We start from the raw sequence: 20896 nt of genomic DNA on the forward strand, positions 1-20896 counted from the left end.
TTTTCACATTAGCCTGTTACGTTCAGTTCACTTATGCAGGTGTGTACACATTAATCGCAAAACAACCGCACCAAGACCCTTCGGAGGAGGAGGTCTCATTCAGTTCCTAACCGATTCGTTTATGGTGTGAAAGTGATCAGACCTCAACCAACTATCAGGTGAACGTTGGAAATGTAAATTAACATCTTCCCGTAGCCACATATATTTTGCATTCTGGGATGCAACAGGGTAACTTCGATGTACAAAGGTCTGTATGGGCTGGCAACCAGCTGTAAAATGTAAATTATCGTTTCATCATATCTTCTCTAATAACTGCGTGGAAAGAAACCAAACCACAGGAAAATGCTTCAAGTTTACAAACCCATTAACTAGGGCTGTGCGATATGACCAAAATCTCATATCCCGATATAAGACATCTATCGTCCGATAACGATATAAATCACAAAAATTTAACATTTTCTGTAAATTCTGTGAATCTCGGGCAGCTCGACTTGCGGGAAGTGTTTCCAGCTGCGCGTCATGTACCTGGAGTCGAGTGTTTTAACCGATGCATGAAACGATACATTTTTAGACATAAGTTGCAACAGCCGACGTTTTCTTTGTGAGTATTTATTACACAGCGTGCTGCGGGGAAAAGCCTGTTCTAACGTTTGAGTCTAAGGTTCATTTTTTTAGCACCTGACGGCTCTATGTTGCTTTTCATCGGAAAACACTCTGCATCGTCTTTCATATGATTCAGTTTATTTTGAAAAGTCTCAAAAGTCTCAACAGGATCTTGAGCTTTATTGTGAAAGGTTTATGTGGAAAATAAACAAGCGGACACGTGATGCTGTTACCTTGTTGCTAACGACAAGGCATTAAAACAAGCGCTTGTCTGTCTGTAGTGTGGTTATATTAAATATAAGAGAAAGAGAGAACTTTAAGAAATTAATATAGCCACTACAGTGACCATCAAAACGATGAAAAAATATTGCCGTAAACAGTTTATTTTGCGACACCACGAAACAAATGATAGGGTAAAATGAAACATTAGACGTCATCCAATACATATCGTTATATCGAACAGCCCTACCATTAACTGATTTGGACCAGAGTAAATGAACTATAACTGTGAAAACGCTGTTAACCTCAAGAGCAACCCTATTCAAGACTACAGAATGCACTAACTGAGGTTTTGCAGCTACGTGGCCGCTTACTACGTGACATTAACTTGTCAGTTATTATGAATGTGTGACAATCATGGTGGCCATGTTGGATCAAGTGAATAAGGCCCCAGTCACATTGGGTCAGAGCTCAGTTAGTGGCCTCCCCAACTTTGTCTAGCAACTGGTAGTGTCGCTTTTCTTTTTGAGCGAGTATAGAGGATAAAGTGGTCAATGTAGTTCTGAGGAGAAATAACAAGTGCATCAACATTAACCAAGGACTTGAGCCTTAACAGGGAACACAGAAGAGTGTTTAAAGCAGTCCAAATTATGGTTTAAGAAAAAATAAAAACAGTAGCAAACTGCCACATGGTTAGATTAAATCTAATTAAGATCTAAAATTATTCACTTACACAGAACAGCTTTGGAGTAAAGCCTCTGAACATGAATGGCTTTCCTACATCTCTTGTTTCCTGCCATCTCTTTTTTCAATCAATACCTCCTGATAGGTATGAATGCACTTCTAACAGAATCGTGTGTTTGGTAGTTTTAACCCTGTTACCAGCAGTAGATGCTTTCTTGGCACTTTGGAAATTTCACGGCCAGGCTTTAATTTAATTTCTTGTTGGATGACTTTGTGTTTTAGGATCGGATCATTGATGCTGGGCCGAAGGGGAACGAGGCACGCTTCATGAACCACAGCTGTCAGCCAAACTGTGAGACGCAGAAGTGGACGGTGAACGGTGACACCCGGGTGGGACTGTTCGCTCTCATCGACATTGCCGCAGGTTCGCCGCCTCTTACAGATCTGAAGATAGAAGTTGTTTCTATCTTGATGTTTGGTGATGCCAGCAAGCCACTCTCACTCATTTGTGTTTATCCTTTCAGGCACAGAGCTCACCTTCAACTACAACCTGGAGTGTTTGGGCAACAGGAAGACAGTGTGTAAATGTGGAGCATCAAACTGCAGCGGCTTCTTAGGCCTCAGGCCAAAGGTGAGAGGAGGGACACGCCACAAAAAGTAATAACCACCTGTGTTTGTTTGGGAATAACCTACTCCTCTGCTCTCTGAACCAGAACAACCCCCCGCCTGATGATAAAGATCGCAAGCTGAAGAGGAGAGGTCACGGCAAGAGGAAGAAAAAGGTGGTGTTGACCAAAGAAAGGGAGGACGAGTGTTTCATCTGCGGAGACGGAGGACAGATGGTGTCATGTAAAAAACCTGGATGTCCCAAGGTTTACCATGCAGACTGCCTGAACCTCACCAAGAGGCCTGCAGGTCAGTGACTTAATTTATTTAGGATTTTCTCTAATCCACACAATATCACCCAGTTTTTATGAAAATAAAATGTAGGATGGTCCCAAAACAGATCTATGCCACCAAATGTTTATTACAGCTGGTGGAAATGTTGTTGTGGTCCTCAGTGAAATAAAGATTCCTTAATGTTCTTGCATTTGTTGTAGGTCGGTGGGAATGTCCGTGGCACCAGTGTGACATATGCGGTAAGGAGGCTGCGTCCTTCTGCGAACTGTGCGTCAGTTCCTATTGCTGCCAGCACCGTGACGGCCTGCTCTTCATCTCCAAACTGGACGGCAAGCTGTCCTGTAGTGCCCATGACCCCTGCGGGGAACCGCTAGAAGCAGGCGAGATCCGAGAGTACACACCCGAACCCACAGCCCTCACCTCGGGGCTGGGCATGGCGGTCATTCCCTCCTCTGCTACTAACACTACCTGCAACGTTAACCCGTCTCCCAGGAGGGCCTGGGACGTAAGCACCGGTGCCGGCATGTGCGCGTCAGAGTCCTTTCCTGCTTTTTCCATCCCAGTACCTATCACTATTCCCGTCGCAGCTCCTGCAACGTCGCCTCCTCCCAGTAGTTCTGATGCTCCCAGCAGCCCGCACGTGTTCGACCTCCCCCACTACTCGCCCATCTCCTCATATGAGGAGGAGAGGGATGTCTTGGAGGAAGACCTGTTGGCTGAAGAAGAAGAGGAGGAGGAGGAGCTGTTGGAAGAGGGTGATGCAGAGAGGCATAAATCAGACACTAGTGAAGACGACAGAGAGACAGTAATGGAGGAGGAGGGGGTCGAATACCTGGAGCTCAAAGATGAAGAAGAAGAAGAAGAGGAGGAGGAGGAGGAGGAGGAGGATGAAGAAGAGGAGTGACGCACAGAGGATCATTATTTACAGAGTCACTACAGTGAGGAAGCACATGGAGGTTACTCAGTTACAGTCACTGTTAATGTTCAGTATTCAGTTGGATGTATGGAGGGGCTTTTAGGAGAAAACTACATTTAAAAAAATAAACAAATTGTGAGGTTTATAAATAAAAAATATAATATAATATAATTTATGTATACACTGACACACATCCAACAATTTTGCAGTTTATTTATGCTTGCATTACATGTAGTTTTACCCTGGTAATCACTCCCTACCTCCATCTACACACCTGCTACGAGTGCACAAAAACTATCCGGACCCGGGACATCAATCATGAGACTTGGAAACACATTTCATCTTTTTTTTGTTTTGTTTTCTCACATGTTTGTTGGAGGTGTAGGTCAGGTGTCCTATGAAGCTTTGTGCGGTTAGAGGCAGATGTTTTATGCTAGAAAAGAGAGTCACAGCTGGGCTCGGTTTGTGACTTCTACTGAGTTAAATCGGGATTATGTTTACATCCGTGCAGTTTGAGGCCGTGTCAGAAAAACGTTGTATATGTCTAGAATTAAACTAGCTGGAGTTCTCTGTGTCCTTTTTAAAGCTTTTCTTTCTAATCTAAACACTGTTGAACCACCACAACCAACCAACGGAGTTAAACTCGCCCTTGTGGTCCAGTTGTCGGGACGCACGATGCTGGCAACACCTGCCACAAAGGCCCGAGTCAACGTACACGCAGGACTCCATAACCTGGAAATATTACTTGTTGCTTATATTAAATCCACTCTCCTCTCCATTTCCAGTTCTTCGTGATGACTCACATCAATTAGTTGGTGCTTCAAGATCCAGGACTACCAGTGAAGATATGACAGGCTGCCTGGAGTAGTCTTAGCCATGCCAACTTTGTCTTTCCTGGTGTTGTTGGGAAAAACAAAATGCAGTATAATGGAATCAACTGTTTTTTAATAGATGTAGATTTGGTTTGCAGCTACAAATAGACTCTAGATTCAAACATTTCATGCCAAAAAAAAAAAGATTAACTGTTTGAAAGTTAAAGTGTGAAAGATTTCGTGCCATCCTGGGACATTCAGCTCCACTGTTGTTGGACTGCAGGCTCACGTCGTCCAACAACTAATGGTGTGCAACGCGAAATGAACGCTCAGCCTTGCCCTTGCAGTCGGAAAGAAAAGGTAGCACTCAGTTGGCTCCAGTGTGTGTGCTGTGCTCTGTAGTCATTATTTATTCGCTGGTCTGTGACGCACAAACGGTGACGAGGGAGGGAGGGAGAGCGGCGGGGTCGGTGCCCTCCTCCCTCGTTCTTGACCCCCGCACTTCTCGGGGAAACAAAAGTCTTTCGGAGGGAGCAAAAACGTTTGAAACGGCGGACTCCTGTCACCACGCTTGCACTTGGGTATGTGTTCTTGCCACGTTTCGCTCTGTCTTCAAGCTTAATATTGTCTGTGTGTTATCTGCCAATGCCTTAGAGTGTATTTCTTTGGAGATATTTTTAAGGAACAATGTCGCCCCTGTGAGAGCCAAGTTTCCCTACTAATGCCTTTTTACAGTTGCCCAACAAGAAATGTCTCATTCCAGTGTAATTATGTTAGATCTCAACCACTGACCTGTCAAAACAACTGCTATATAAATATATAAGAAGACATGAAATAAGCATCTTGTGGCTCGTATCTTTTTTGTTTTTGTTTTGAGATTAATAATTATAAATCTGAAAAGAGATCTGTGAGATACTTGGATGCTTTTTAAAGCCAATAATGTCAATTTTTAAAATAATTACATTATACCACATTATTATTTAATTAAAATAAATCACACAATTCAAGGATCCAAATTAGTATGTTTTCACTACTATAGATATATAGAAATATATTTTTTTTTAATGTGATATTTTGTGAATTATCAAAATTTTCTTTTTTATAACGACAGGACAGAGTCTGGGCAATAAGTTACAACTTTTTCCATTATTTTCCATTTATTTCTTACAATTTATACCCAAAGAGTCATGGTGACAGATTTCCTTCATTGCAGCATTTTTTTATGCTTTTGAAATTGCACTTATTTTTCTAATACTAAAATATGTCATGGATTAAGTGTGTAGTTAAAACTTATTTATATCAAGAAAAAGGAGTTTCACTGGTCCGATCCACTAAAGTGGGCTGTAAGTGGGGGATAAAAAGCCAAACATACCAACCTGAATCAAAAAAGGTTTTTAGTATTCCTCGAATTCACTTCTGTAGGCAAACGTGCAAAGATTTATGCTGATATGCAATCCAATGCCAAAATTGCGCATATACAGTATTTTTGTCAGTCTTTGCCAAATATTACACACAAGCAAAATACTGTGGATCAATTCAAACTTACAATCTATCTGCGTTCTGAAACATTCTTGGAATGAGCCTTTTATTTTTCAGAACAGATGTGGACATCAGTTGTTTTTTAAAAAATATTTGCATCAATATTGAACATCAACACATCAAAGCAGCAACCTACAAGTCCATTGCGCAGTACAACTTAAAAGGCAATAAATTAGTGACTCGAATCTTAAATATAGCTTTAAATGTTTGTGGGAGATTACAATGTTAGCCCACGAGGCTTTTCGCTGATCGTCCTTCTGCAGAAGAGCTTCTTCCTGAAATCATTTGAACATTCCAAGATTTTCCTGCTAGAAATCTGTCAGACATATTTCTTTCTTTGAGAGATGCGTTCAAACTTAGAAAAACAGTAGATTATTTGTAGAAAAGTAACATTCCCTAAAAATGTTCTTTTAGGCAGCTCAGGCCATGCAATTTAATTACAGATATGTGGGCGTGTTGTTAGTCACCTCCTTAAAACCAGCTTATTTTTCGGACATTTTTACAGAAATCGTAGCTTATGATGCAAAACAAATCTGTTTTAGCAGCATTTAGTGTTCTTGCTGTGTTGGACACAGCAATTGGACTTCATACTGGATGTTTTGGGGGGGGGGAATTTACACCCAATTCAGGCATTATTATTTAAATTATTTTGTCTTTGGGAATTATGCTTTTTGGGCCACAGTTTTTGGGGGGTTTTGTGGGTGTTGGTGCACTACCTTGAGTGGCAACTAGGACAAATGCACAACAAGTCTGAGTAGTGGCAGCGTACGGCGCTTTCGTGGCTGACACATGGCAAAAGATGTACTGTTACTGTAAAGGCCTCTATAAAGAAAAATGTCGTGTGTTTTGCCAAGTTTTTCCAAGTATTTCACTTAAAAAATGCAGCGGGTAGAAAACTAGAAAAGACAAACCAAGATTGTGCCAGAATCTACAACCTTCATCCTGAAGCATGAGCTTAGTTTGGTCTCCACACAGGATTCAAACCCTACTCTTCTGGGTAAAAATTCTTCTGCAAAACCCAATAAGCTACCACATATGAATTCTTACTCAGGCTTTTTCTTTTTTTAAACTTAACTGATTGATTTCTTTTAAAGCCTAAAATCAGAGCGTAGAGGAGTTGCATGAGTCTAGCGCCCTCTTGAAAGGTTATTATGGGTCATGTTGCCTACCCCAGCTTTAATTAAGAGCAGGAACATAAGTAGTTTTCTGACACACTTCATCCTAGCTGGCTTCTCCATCTGTGTAGCCTCCACTGAGCATGAGCAGGACTGACAGATGTGTTTCCATAACAATGTTAAATACAGTTGGAGGTAAACAAAATCAGCATTTGCAAACAAACAACTCCCCCTCCCAAAACACAGCAACCGCTAAAACACACAGCATCAATCGAGTTCTCTTTCAGTCTGGCTTCAGTGAGGATCCCACACCCTTACCACTGCAGGCTGTTGTCCAACCACAGTGTTGCTTCTGATTGTTTAACACTGTGAACTTGGGGAGGCTTATCGCCCTGTGGGCTGCAGGAAAGTCACAAGTTGATATGGTGATAAATATGAATAACTTGGTGAAAAAAGTGGGCGTGGTGGTCTTTAAGTCCCTCACCACCCAGCAGTTGAGGATCCTCTTCCCCAAAGTCTTGCAGCTCTCAGTTCATTATGGCACAAAAGAAAAAAAGAAACATATCCAACAAAGTATAAAGAGTTTTGTTTGATTTTCCTTTTTGTGATTTGGTACCACATTCATAGATGAGTTACAGCTTTCCAGCATTTCCAGGTTTGACTCCAGCTGAGGGAATGCAAACACTTCCTGTCCTGCTCCTCAGCATCAGTTGTTGTGACAACAGGAGTAGAAATACGAGTCCTTCTTCTGGCCTAAGTCGACGCCTGTTTCCTCTGCTATGAAACAAAAGTGATAGGACTTTAAATTAGTTTGAGATCATTTCCAGGAGATAAACACATTGCATATTGCTTTTACATTTTGATAGTTTGTATAGATTAGAGAAAGTCCTGCCAAACCTAAGGAAACCTGTTTCACCCATTTCCCATTTAAGTTAATTAGCTGAAAGCTCTAACTTTATATTCACATCTAAAAGACTGGTACTGGTCTTTTTTCCCCAAAATTTTAGCAACAAAGATAATAGATATATTTCTCCAAAGTCTAAACTTTTCTATAAGGTCCCGCGTCTACTATATTATAGGTCAGTAATTTGTAACTTACTCCATTTTATGATGGTGTTCCTCAGGGATCATTTCTGGGACCACTGATATTTTCTAAGTATGAATGGCTACTTCATATCACTTGTGTCACAGTTAATTTCTGCTTTTTTATTTTGGATTAATACTATTTAAAAGCCCAAAATGTGATCCCTCATGCACCATCCCATCTGAGCACTAATACTGTAGTGTCTAAATCTCAGCTATACATTTACCAAACAGAAATTCTTGGACCAAAAAAAAAAAAGAAAAAAAAAAAAAAAGAAAGAACAATTGGTCTCAGCATTGTTTATTTATTACATATTCTGAAAGGATTTTTTATTAATTTCTGTGCAAAAAAGTTTTTTTTTTTTTTTTTTAAAACCATGAATTTTGTTTGTAAAATGTTATAACTTGGTTTCTTTTTTTTTTTTTTTTTTTTAAAGTATTTGTTTTAATACTACTAGAAAAAAATCTTTAGATATAAAGTATGTTGACTTGTATTCCATATAACTGTATGCTAGTTTAACATAATATAGATGAACTATTGATTTTGATGGAGTAACAACAAATTGCAATAAAGTAAATTAAATATAAAGTCATTAAATAAAAGTCAAGGGCTTTTTTTTGTAATCCTTTGTTACTTCCATGCTTTTCTTTAATTCAAACCCGCTTGTAGATGTGTAAAATTTTAAATATTTTCTGCACAGATGCTAAACCTTTAACTTTAAAAAATTTGATTTTCATGAAAGTTCTGCAGTAAATTCTGCTACGGATAACATAACTTTAAACAAATTTCCATTACCCTTGCCACATGAATTGATATAAAGATAACAAAAACAATCTGTGTACATGAACGACACGCTTACCTGTCATATACTGGAAAGCAGTGCTGTTGTAATCCTCTGCAACTTTCTGGAATAACTCATCTGGAAAGCAGAGGAAGAATGAGGCCTGTCAGTTTCCATCAGTTCGTATCTGTCATGGCCAACAAAAACAAGCCAACTCACATTCATAAAACCTGGTGTACAGCACGCAATAGCTTCTTTTAGTGTAAGCAGGCTGATAAGGGATGCTCCAAAACCTGCATCCAGCGAGAGAATGCTAAAAGCCACAAAGGAGACGACGCTCTTGTTCTAATTAGACTTTAATCATCAGATTCAGCCATGGCCTCACACTATAATACTGGCAAAAATCTACCAATTAATTAATCCATTCATTAAGCTTCTTAGATTAAATATTTTCTCTTGTCAGAAAGGAAATTAAATATGTCCGGCTGTGATTAGCGGAAAATTATGGTAACACTCTTTGATCACACTCGCATAAAAAAAAAAAAAAAAAAGAGAAAAGCTCTTAAGTGCACAAAATTAATCAGTACATATTAAAACTATGTGTGCTAATAAGTAACTTAAAAATAACATTTGTCCAGTACATGTCAGCTGTTTTGTTTGAAGAAGGGTGTGAAAATATGTAGAGATTCTCTTGGGTAAACAAAAATAAAAGGTGGACTTGGGTGAATCAGTAACCTACTTTTTATGCCATTTTGGTGGATTTTGTCATGTCAGTTTGTCCCTGTTTGATTCTGGCTACACACCAATTCGAAAACCTCATGATGCACTACTCAGATCTTAAGCGGTCACCCTGTGTAACCTTCCTTCTGCCTCCTGTTTTTGTGAAGAATCATATGTGTCTAAGTTTGACCCCTGTGTTGCATTTTTACAGACAGAAAAGCTGCCAAAGAGCAACAGTTTTGATACTCTTGAAATGTTTCCAATCAAAAACTGAAAGGCTTTCATTTGCACATACAACACTGCTAAGAATACATTTAATCCAAAGCTGAGTGGGTATCTGCAGCAGCTTCAAGCGTCTTTTATGAGGAGCCAACTTGTATCTGCCATGCTGTGTTCTGACCATCCTCTGATCATCCTGCATGTTAACGAAAACATACCCATATTTTTAATGCTACAGCTCACTTCCTCACTCATCAAAACCACGAATGAATGAATGAGGCTGCGGTCAGAGCCAACAACCTGTGTTACATGAAGTCTTCCGGTGACTCGAGGTCGAACTCACCTACATTATTCCCCGTTTTACTGGAGGTCTCAAAGTGCTGTGCACCAATCTCTGTGAATATTAACCAGAACATTCAGGTTAAACATCAGTCAGTCTGAAGGACAAACTTATGTAAGTGAAGAGAAATTGTGTTTGTGTTGCAACTCGGGCTGATCACACAGAGAAAGCAGACAGAAGTTAGAGATTTCTTAACATCCTTTTAACAACATCCAGAGTGTTCACAAGCTCTTCAGTACACAATCTTTCCCCCAGTTTCAAACATGACAGCGCACGTGGAAAATCCTGTTTCTAAGGTTAAATGATCAACTTTGTCAACACATCTGACTGGTCTCTTAAAGCTGTCTCGGATACAATTTTCAAGAAAAAGACAAGAAAATATCAGAAACATTCAAGGAATCAACTATAAATCATTTTTCCACAGCTGAAGAGCATTTATAGAGTTCAAACACATATTTACAGTATATAAAGTAAGGAAAATGACTCAGGGTATTTTTAAGTGACACTGTGGATACAACTGAAACTGTCTGTGATCGTCTGTAAATTTGTTCAAATATAAAAGACAAAGTTGACTAGCTCAATAAACAACCAAACTAGGTTTTTTTATTCTTCCATGTTTTATGTATTTATGTTTACATTTTAGAAAATTATGAATGCCTCAACTTTAGGAATTTGAAAATTTCGGAAATCAGTAACCTGAAAGAAACCACAAGACTATTGCTCAACTGTTTTCTTAAGTAATGCATACTGTTAACCATACTGATGTTAATTCACTTCTGACCAGGCCACCGTCTCAGAAAGAAAACATGTTACAGTGTAATCTTTCTGCATGTCTACACTCCACTGGGCTCACCTTCAGCAAAGTCCTGAGCGTCGTGGTAGTCGATTTTGCGAAGACTCCGGTCTTCCTGGATCAGGTCGCTCTTGGTGCCACACAGGTAGATCTTACAGTGCTGCAGTGCACGACACACACCAGAATAAAACACAATGTCCATTACTGACATGATAGAAATTTCAGAAATCCAATGTGGGACTTCAGCTTCAAGTAAACCTCGCTGACAGCAGACTGTGCGGCCACAGATAGTAATAACACATACATTTATCTAGATCAATAAAACAATCAAATAAAATAAAAACAATCTTCCATAAGGTTGTGGACTGAACTCTTATATTTTTTTTTACTACAAACTGAACCATCTGATCACATCCATCAAGCTGAGTCTTATTTGATTAGATATTGCCTGCTTTAAATATATGGTACTTTCAGCTGTGTAAAGGACTGAAATAGAGTTCAGAATGGGACAGTGTTTTTTCAGTGCTTCATTATCCTAACAGATGCATATAAATTGACTGCTTTACAAAATGGAGGCCGGATTACCTCAGAGGCAATTACACTGAAACCCCAATTTAGCAACCAACACAGCCAACTAGCAGAGTTACACCATCATAATATAATTTTATTGTATAAATCGGCTATTGTATAAACGCAATTTGCTAACTTTACTTATGGTGTAAAACTGAATGCCCCCAAAACCCTTTTGAGCTTCCATATTAAGATGACTGTTGGGCGTGTGAAAAAAAAAAAATCACATATCAAATGACGTGCAATCATTTCAATGAAAGAAACCATCTTACCTCCTCGTAGTTTTGCAGCTCTTTGACCCAGAAGCGAGCTCGCTGGAAGCTGCTGCTGTCAGTCAGATCTGAAAGCCAAAAATATACAGCAGACTTTTCAGTATTCAACATCCTTGTCTAGACACACACATGCACGTACACGCACACACACACACACACACACTCACCAATCCATACAGAGCAGGCACCCCATATTCGTCACACATTAAAACTAACAACCAATCTGTCCATTATTTGTTTGATAATATAATTGATTAAATATGCTGAAAGATTAGGCTATAAGGTGAAATACAATCCAACTTAAGAAGGAGGAAGTTAAAGAAGAAAGATGTTAAACTAAACATCACAGCAGTGTGACTAATCTGCTGGGAAATGACTATCCACCGACTATTTTTACAAAGTTCCCCAATGTGGAAAAAAGACACAGATCTGAAAGCAGTTCAGGACTGGACAGTGGCTCTTTGGTTAGAGGCCAACACCACACCAACTAGTTTGCTTCTTAATACTCAAGCCAGGATTCCTTGATGCCGATTCTAGGAAATGGGGTAATACACTGAAAGACATACAAACTGATAATGCATTACTGCCGTTTAAAAGGATTGAGAAATATTGTATCCCTAAACTCAATTTCTTTTGCCACTGACAAATTTGATATTATAGATTGCAAAGCACAAACGTACATATCTTCTATCAGAAAGCTGTGGTTTCAAATGCCTAAAATGCTAGCCGTTGTTGCCACCTGTGGTTTTTCCAAGACCTTAGATAGATGGAAATGGGACCTTTCTGTCACAATAAATGATAGTGAATAGGAAGATATACAGAGATTACAGACTGGAATTGAAAACCGGTGCTGCTTGAGAACCGGTTTCAAATTTTCCACAGCACTGTCATATGTGCAACAATGTCATATGTGCACAGTTGAAACAGCCCAAAGCATTGCTTCACAAAGAAAAATTATATCAGTGGTAGCTGTAATCTTGTAATCTGTAATCTGTAACATGATTATTTAAAGTTGGATTAAAATGCCCACAACATGCTGAAACATTTTTCTACACAACAGCTCAAACCGGACATCACAACACCAGTTTGATTTACACTTCACCTGCTGAAATCATCACCAGGTCGAGTCAGTGTACCTGCCTTTGAAGGATTCTGCTGACTGTTTTACAGAGTGCAGTGATGGGCAGGACGTCTCATGAAATGGAAACTGCTGCCTCGAGTGAGCTGTGGTAGCACTGAGCAGAACTGGTACTGAAGCCGACCCACACTTTCGTTTTGAGCCCTCATAACTTCAGAATTTATAATAATAAAAATAATAATAATGGATTGGATTTATATAGCGCTTTTTAAGGCACCCAAAGCGCTTTACAATGCCACTATTCATTCACTCTCACATTCACACACTGGTGGAGGCAAGCTACAGTTGTAGCCACAGCTGCCCTGGGGCAGACTGACAGAAGCGAGGCTGCCATATTGTGCCATCGGCCCCTCTGGCCAACACCAGTAGGCGGTAGGGTAAAGTGTCTTGCCCAAGGACACAACGACCAGGACAGAGAGCCCGGGGATCGAACCGGCGACCTTCCGGTTACAGATGCGCTTCCCAACCCCCCTGAGCCACAGTCGCCCATATGAGGGTGGGAAAACAAAATCTGAAACTAAGAAAAGAAACGCAGGCCAAGCTGACTTGTCACAGTTCTTGTGGTCCCCTTATAACACATTAACAGTCACGACTCACCTATTAAAAGAACGTATCATGAAATTCAACCTGGCTGTGACTGAAAGTGAGTGAACACCATCACCTTTATAAACCAGATATGTGTGTCATAATTATCAGCAACACTGTGCTAATTTGCACACCGGCCAACCTGACATTCTTGATACTGATACTCAAAGCTGCTTAACAAACGCGATTTTGTTGCAACACTGAAGTGGTTGTAAAATTGCTCTTAAATGTGTTTTTCAGCCCTAAAAAAAATTATTGTGCTAACTCGTGTATTTAGGCTAAGTTTAAGTTACAAGGCACCAAAAACAGTGGAAAAACAAGGATAATTAAGAAGCACCAACTTTCAACACACACAACAAATATCAGCTGATTTTGACAGGAGGTCAGGGTGAGTATCCAGTGAAGTTATTAACGTAGGAATATCTCCTCTTCACTTTAAAAGTATAGATTTACCATAGCAGACGATGGCGGCTCGAGCTCCTCTGTAGTAGATTCTGCTCATGGCTTCGTAACGCTCTGATCCAGCTGTGTCCTGAGTGGGAAACACAAGAGAAGAGATGAACTAACTGGAACTGGAACCTAAACAGTGATGAAATGATCAGGAGAGAAGCCTTAACTTTTTGTTTAAAGCTATAATAAACAGCTCAAATGCTTTATCTTTATGCCGCAACAGGCTGTGGTTCCAAAATTTTACAGGTCAAATTAATATTATGTATTTTTTTTTTTACCTCTATTCTTATTACCATTTATATGAGATATGATAAAAACCACTTTCATTAATAACTATTTGCATCCAGCCACACACACGCCATCATCGTGTGTGTGTTTTTTCATCAACTGTAAACCTTTTTATTCACCGCGGGAGTTTTCTTCCTTCATGCTGGTCGGAGTTTACATCCCTCCACAGGCCAACGCGAACAACGCACTGTGCGAGCTGGCTGACCAGATTACTACCCTGGAGAGGAAATTCCCGGATTCCTTTACAATTATTCTTGGAGATTTTAACAGAGCAAACCTAAACTACGAACTCCCTAAATACAGACAGCATATAGACTGCCCCACCAGGGACAACATCATACTGGATCACTGCTACACCACTCTAAAAGATGCCTATCGCTCTGTGCCCCGGGCAGCTTTGGGACATTCTGATCACTGCATCTTATTCCAGTTTATAGGCAAAAACTCAAACGTGCCAAGCCTGTAGTCAAAATTGTGAAGAAGTGGACTAACGCAGCAAAGCAGGAACTGCAGGACTGTTTTGACTCCACTGATTGGACTGTTTTTGAAGCTGCATCTGAGAACCTAGATGAGCTCACGGACACTGTGACATCATACATCAGTTTCTGTGAAGACGTGTGTGTGCCAACAAAGACCTTTTGCACATACAACAACAATAAACCATGGTTCACTCCTAAACTCCAACATCTTCGTAAGGCCAAGGAGGACGCCTACAGAAGTGGTGACAGGGCCCTGTACAAGCAAGCCAGGAACACACTGACCAAGGAGATCAAAGCAGCTAAAAGCATCTACTCCCAGAAGCTGGAAGAACGGCTCTCAGCCAACGACCCTGCGTCAGTGTGGAGGGGCCTGCAGGAAATCACCAGCTACAGACGCCCCCCACCCACTATTGAAGCAAACAAAGACCTGGCCAACGAGTTAAACACTTTCTATTGCAGGTTTGAGACGGACAGACTCCCACCCTCCCCTCCCCAGGGACATTGCTTCAGACATTGACCCCCAACACACCTTCCACCTCTCCTCCCTTCACCCTCCCCAATCCAGACCTAACGACCACCACCACCCTCCCCAATCAAGACTCAACGACCACCCCCACCCTCCCCAATCCAGACTCAACGACCACCACCACCCTCTCCAATCCAGACTCAACGACCTCCACCACACCTCTCACCCCCCTTTCCTCCTCCCTGAAACTCAAAATACACACTCAGGATGTGAGCCGACTATTCCAGAAACAGAAGCCCAGGAAAGCCCCCGGACCAGACGGCGTCTCACCCTCCTGCCTCAAAACCTGTGCTGAACAGCTGGCTCCCATCTTTACTCGCATCTTCAACAGATCCCTGGAGCTGTGTGAAGTTCCCTCCTGCTTCAAATGCTCCACCATCATCCCTGTTCCCAAGAAACCCACCATCACAGGACTGAATGACTACAGACCTGTCGCCTTGACGTCTGTGGTCATGAAATCCTTCGAACGACTGGTGTTAGCCCATCTGAAAGACATTACAGGCCACCAGCTGGACCCTCTGCAGTTTGCCTACCGGGCAAACAGGTCGGTGGATGATGCAGTGAACATGGGGCTGCATTACATCCTGCAACACCTTGACCGCCCGGGAACTTATGCCAGGGTCCTGTTTGTGGACTTTAGTTCGGCTTTTAACACCATCGTGCCTGAACTTCTTTCCTCCAAACTCTCCCAGCTCAGCGTGTCACCAGCTACCTGTCAGTGGATCACTAGCTTCCTGACAGACAGAAAGCAACAAGTGAGGCTGGGGGAGATCACCTCTGAAACTCGGTCCCTCAGTATTGGTGCCCCTCAAGGATGTGTCCTCTCACCACTACTGTTCTCCCTCTACACTAACGACTGCACCTCCAAGAACTCGGCTGTCAAACTCCTAAAGTTTGCAGATGACACCACTGTCATTGGCCTCATTCAAGATGGTGATGAGTCTGCATACCGGCAGGAAGTTGAGCGGCTGGTACTCTGGTGCAGTCAGCACAATCTGGAGCTGAACACTCTTAAGACTGTAGAGATGGCAGTGGACTTCAGGAGACATCCCTCAACTCTGCTCCCCCTCACCATATCAGACAGCCCTGTGTCAACTGTGAAGACCTTCAAGTTCCTGGGTACAACCATCTCCCAGGACCTGAAGTGGGAGACCAACATCAACGCCATCCTCAAAAAGACCCAGCAGAGGATGTACTTCCTGAGACAACTGGGGAAGTACAGTCTTCCACAGGAGCTGCTGATCCAGTTCTACACTGCGGTCATTGAGTCTGTCCTGTGCTCCTCCATCACAGTCTGGTATGGAGCAGCCACTAAACAGGACAGGAGCAGACTGCAGCGGACTGTACGGGCAGCAGAAAGGATCATCGGCACGCCCCTGCCCTCCATCCAGGATCTGTACCTCTCAAGAACCAGGAAACGGGCAGGGAAAATCATCACAGACCCCTCACACCCTGGACACAGACTTTTTGATCTGCTGCCCTCTGGCAGACGGTACAGAAGCCTGCAGACCAGGACCACCCGACACAGGAACAGTTTCTTTCCCCTCGCCATCTCCCTTCTTAACAGTTGACCTGTCACACTGCTCCCACTGCCAGACTGCAGCTGCACCTTATGTACATTTTGTAGTATTCATTCCACCTCATTCATTTCTGTATTTTATGTATACAAGTTTAGATTTGTTATTTATAGTTGATTTACATAGCTTTGTGTATGTATGTGTAATGTGTATATATAGACACGTGTGTGTGTGTGTGTGTGTGTGTGTGTGTGTGTGTGTGTGTGTGTGTGTGTGTGTGTGTGTGTGTGTGTGTGTGTGTGTGTGTGTGTGTTACATTGCTGTGCTTGAGAGCCACCATCTACCGGAACCAAATTCCCTGTATGTGTCTGCACATATACTTGGCCGGGAAACCATTTGTTTAGCTTCTGACTTTTAATCCTTTAGCAGGTTGAGTCAGGACAGCTATGCAGAGAGTTCTTGTAACTGGCACTAACATCAACTAATTTAAATTAAAGTTAAGATACATTAATACTGGGTACATGCTGATGACATTAATCTATTCTGAAAGGAAAATTCATAATCATCAACCTTCAGTTAGGTAGTAATTTAAGTATGATTATATTAAAGATATAAAGAGGCTGTTGTTTTGGTTATTTCCTAAAATAGAAACCAGGTAGTCAGTTAAAAGCTAGGTCTTTGGAAATGTGATCAACACAAACAACACAAAGGCCTGTAGGGACAAAAGCACAACATGGGGTGGAGACAAGTCAGCTTGGCTGATGGTGCACAAAAAGGAAAATTCTGGACCTTTTTTTGGAATACATACATAAAGTTTTATTGTGTTGAGGAAGTTTTGGTTGTGACATAGCAAAGCTTAGCAATATTAGTTCTCTTGGTTCCAATAACTTTGAAGCTGTGACACTATGAGTGCAGTGGGTAGTTGGGTTTGGAAAAAATAGACAGAATTACTGTTAGTATGAACCTTTTAACAGCATAAAGTAGCAACTTCAGCAGGACAAATGACATCGGACTGGCTTTGCTCTTACTCATGGCTATTTTCCGGTCTTCAAACAGAGGAAATTTTGAAAAAAAAAAAAAAAAAAAAAAAAAGGGAAATATACGAAATTCCTTTTTGGTTTTATGAATCTTCCATCAGCTCATTGAACTGCAAGAAAGGGTTCAAATGTGAAACGACTGACTATCACAAGCACGTGCATTTTAGGCAGCCTCTAACTCACCCATATTCCAAGAGTAATCACTTTCTCTCCCACCTGGATTGGCTTGGCAACAAAAGCAGCACCGATGGTCTGTCAGAAAGAGAGAAGCAGTGGGGTTAGACACTGCAAACATATGATATGACTGCTTTCAGCCATGTTAGATTGATATTTGTCAGATGATATGTGGATTTCATTTTTTCTTAAAGCTTTTCTCATTTCTCTAATTTGTGGCTCCTCGAAATGTACGCAGGTTTTGACACAGAAATCAAAGGAAGAGAGATGGCTTGATGGAGGAGCTTTAAGTAAAGATCCACAGGTGTTTTCTACATGAGTGTTGTAGGAAATGTAAGCAATATCTAGATTTTCCAGAAAATCCTAAATATGCACTTTGAATACCATTAAAAGCTATTTTTATCATTTTGACGTTAATTGTTTTTTGTTTCCATTTGTAGATTTTAAACATGATGTGTGTTTACTTACTGCTTCTATTTTAGTGTTTGTGTTTTTGGAGACTTGGAAGGCTAACAGGTTTGCCTAAACCAGAAAGCATTTTGGGTTAACTCCCGCTGCTTTAAAGAGGCTATTGACTTGTATAAAACGGGTGTGACACCTAGCTGGAATAAACGAACCATGGTGGGAAAAATACTTGATTATTTGAGATGATTAATTGGATCATCAAACTTTCTGCACCTCACAGTATTGTCACATGGTGCAATTATAAGTGGTCCAAGATATAAAACAAGTGCCATTAATCCTGTTGGGTCTAAGAAAACAATTTATGATGCAGTCATATTTAATTGGAATCACTTTAAAATAAGGCTCATAGGTGAAGATGGCTCACTTTGTTAAAAGCCTGTTGCATTGCCCACACCTAAGCTCGAGGAATCGAGAATAAATAAACTGTTAAGTGAGAACGAGGGAGGTCAACACTGTGAGGATAAAACCAATACTTTCACACTCTCACATGGAGAAAGTCATCAACACAGCAGCTTCCTTTACAAGACAGAATTGAGGATGTCTGCCTCATAGGCCTACAGCTGCAGAAATGAGTGAGCTGGAGCCTTAAATCCTTAGGTGGGGCCTCCTGGTTGTTCCAGACCTACATCTGAAGGTGCCAACTTTGGAATTACCTACCTGAGGAGATTAGGCTTGCAGAGTGGGTAACCACCTCTTAGAACTCTCTTTTACTTGATGTCTTACCTTATACTTTTGCCTTCTAGGCTCCCTTTATTCTTTTCTTATACATATATAAGTTTACATTTTTTGTCCAACTTTAATGTTTAGATCTGCCATTGATTGTTCTGTGTTTGTCTGTTTGTCAAAGCCCTTTGCAAAGGTGGTATATATAGAATGTTTACTATACTGTTATTATTTATGGAAAATGCAGCATTAGCTTGCAGAAATGTACTAAAACATTACTGCAACCCTACTTCCTGTCAGAGCTTTGACTCATTGAAACAATCACAGACTTTATCTTCTGTTACCACAGCCTCCCTTGGGCTAAAGTTAAAACTGAAGCCCTTCATGGAGGCAGCAGACCAACATGGAAAATTGAAGTGGAGCAGCTGACACTCACATTCTGGTACGGGCCCACCAAGAAGCGATGGTGAACATATCTCTCCACCAGACTCGTCTTCCCCACGCTCTCTTTTCCTAGCATCACCACTTTGACGTCCACACGCATTGCGGTCATAACGACGGCGTCTGGAAAAGCCAGAGAAGAGACCACGGCACAGCAAACAAGGGAGAGCAGAGGGGAGTTGATTTATAAGGCAGCTGAAAAGAGAAAATACACGAGTTAGAGACTGAACTTTATAAATCATGCACTGGAAACAATGAGAAATTACCAACTTAAATCCTCACCCGTTCTGTAAGAGTCTGTTAACACCAAAGTTACTTCACAGGGAATCTCACAATCATTTTTTTACGATTTGAATCTCTGGATGCATTTCTTTTCTTATTTTTTCAAAGATGAAAGTGAAACAAAACTGCAGCAGTAAGACCCAACCCTCAAAAACCTACATAAAAGTGGTAAAGAAAAAGGTACAATTGTAGCCTTAATTTCTAGTTTAATCTGACTAACAACATAAAACACGAATTATTTCCTTTAAAATTATAGCTACTACTGCATAACTGCTGCACTTGTCATTGAAAATAACCACTAATTATCATAACGTAGATTAAATATTTATACACTATGTACTTTACTATATTATTTTAAGATAACCTGAATTTAAAAGGAAAGTCTTACTAGGTGTGTTTCTATTCCTGAGATATAGAGTTAGCTTTAATTAGAGTTTTACTAAAGTCTCTTTCTTTTATTTTCTCTTAATAAAAAAAAAGCAAAGGTGTGGTTTTACTACCTTGCATGAAGCTAGAAATGATCCAGCTAGCTTACTTGCTCAAACACGGCCGAGCATTATCTTTACAGGGTTTCAGGGCTCCCGAGTTGGGCTAGGCTACATATAAAAACATCAAAACTCACCGGGTAGCTAGCTTGACTCAACAAATCTCTCGTAGCATCAGATCTCCTCCCAGCAGGAACCAAAACCAAGGCTGAGCCCCGTCTATCAAATCCGCTTTAAAGTGGACACAGCAGCCGTCGGCTCGCTCTTCATCTCTGCTCCCAGCCTCGCAGAGCCGGGTGGTGTTAGTACTGGTAGCGCTGGCGGTTAGCTCGGTTAACGTTATTATTGTTGCGCAATGAGTGAAATTATAAACAAGCCTTCAGTCAGCTGAGCGTGTTACCGGGACACACGGGAGCCAACTGGTCATGATTTCTGGTTATCAGGAATCCAGTCCTCTGAAAACAGGTTCAGGTTACTGCCGCTGGGGCAGACACGAAGCTAAGTATCGTCTCTGTGAGGAAAAAAATCGCCAGCTGAGCTTTGTTTGGGTGGGTGGGAACCAAATACCGGAGAGAGGCGGTTTCCAAGAGGAAGTGGACCGAGTTCTATGACACAATCGACGGATGTTGAAAGCCACAAATGACCCTACCACAACCACAGCTTTTTACTGTTATTATTTAATTCAGTCTGCCTGTGTGCACCTTAATCTCATCAGAAAATCACCCAGAATTTTAAAAAAAGAGACTTAAATCTAGAAGAATACAAGATTACAAGTTGCACACATAATAATAATATGTAT

General features: G+C 41.0%; 2 protein-coding genes across 8 annotated transcripts in view; one reads left to right on the forward strand and one right to left on the reverse strand.

The window, feature by feature from the left end:
* nsd1b (nuclear receptor binding SET domain protein 1b) overlaps nucleotides 1-4972 on the forward strand; it is a 34085-nt gene extending 29113 nt beyond the window's left edge. For 5 of the 6 annotated variants that reach the window (XM_040032352.1, XM_040032350.1, XM_040032351.1 and 2 more), the window contains 4 exons: nucleotides 1789-1930; nucleotides 2031-2137; nucleotides 2220-2421; nucleotides 2607-4972. In XM_040032352.1, the coding sequence (XP_039888286.1) occupies nucleotides 1789-1930; nucleotides 2031-2137; nucleotides 2220-2421; nucleotides 2607-3310 (1155 nt within the window). In that variant the 3' untranslated portion in view covers nucleotides 3311-4972. The remainder of the gene's footprint in view (nucleotides 1-1788; nucleotides 1931-2030; nucleotides 2138-2219; nucleotides 2422-2606) is intronic. The other variant, XM_040032349.1, reaches the window with a different exon arrangement.
* Nucleotides 4973-5702: 730 nt separating this feature from the next.
* Nucleotides 5703-20702, reverse strand: rab24 (RAB24, member RAS oncogene family). Of its 2 annotated transcripts, none has more exons than XM_040032357.1 (9): nucleotides 20235-20702; nucleotides 19326-19525; nucleotides 17771-17839; nucleotides 13744-13822; nucleotides 11568-11635; nucleotides 10786-10885; nucleotides 9936-9986; nucleotides 8732-8791; nucleotides 5703-7562 (listed from the first exon to the last, which is right to left on the reverse strand). In XM_040032357.1, the coding sequence occupies exons 2-9, from the start codon at nucleotides 19440-19442 to the stop codon at nucleotides 7495-7497; spliced, it is 612 nt and encodes a 203-aa protein (XP_039888291.1). In that variant the 5' UTR covers nucleotides 19443-19525; nucleotides 20235-20702; the 3' UTR covers nucleotides 5703-7494. The 2 variants fall into 2 exon arrangements, with proteins under 2 accessions (XP_039888291.1, XP_039888290.1); XM_040032356.1 differs by having other exon boundaries at nucleotides 5703-7565; nucleotides 20235-20698.
* Between the last annotated feature and the right edge of the window lie 194 nt (nucleotides 20703-20896).

This window comes from Simochromis diagramma, unplaced genomic scaffold, assembly GCF_900408965.1.
Source record: "Simochromis diagramma unplaced genomic scaffold, fSimDia1.1 OVJJ01000216.1, whole genome shotgun sequence".
In the NCBI taxonomy this organism is placed as follows: Eukaryota; Metazoa; Chordata; class Actinopteri; order Cichliformes; family Cichlidae; genus Simochromis; species Simochromis diagramma.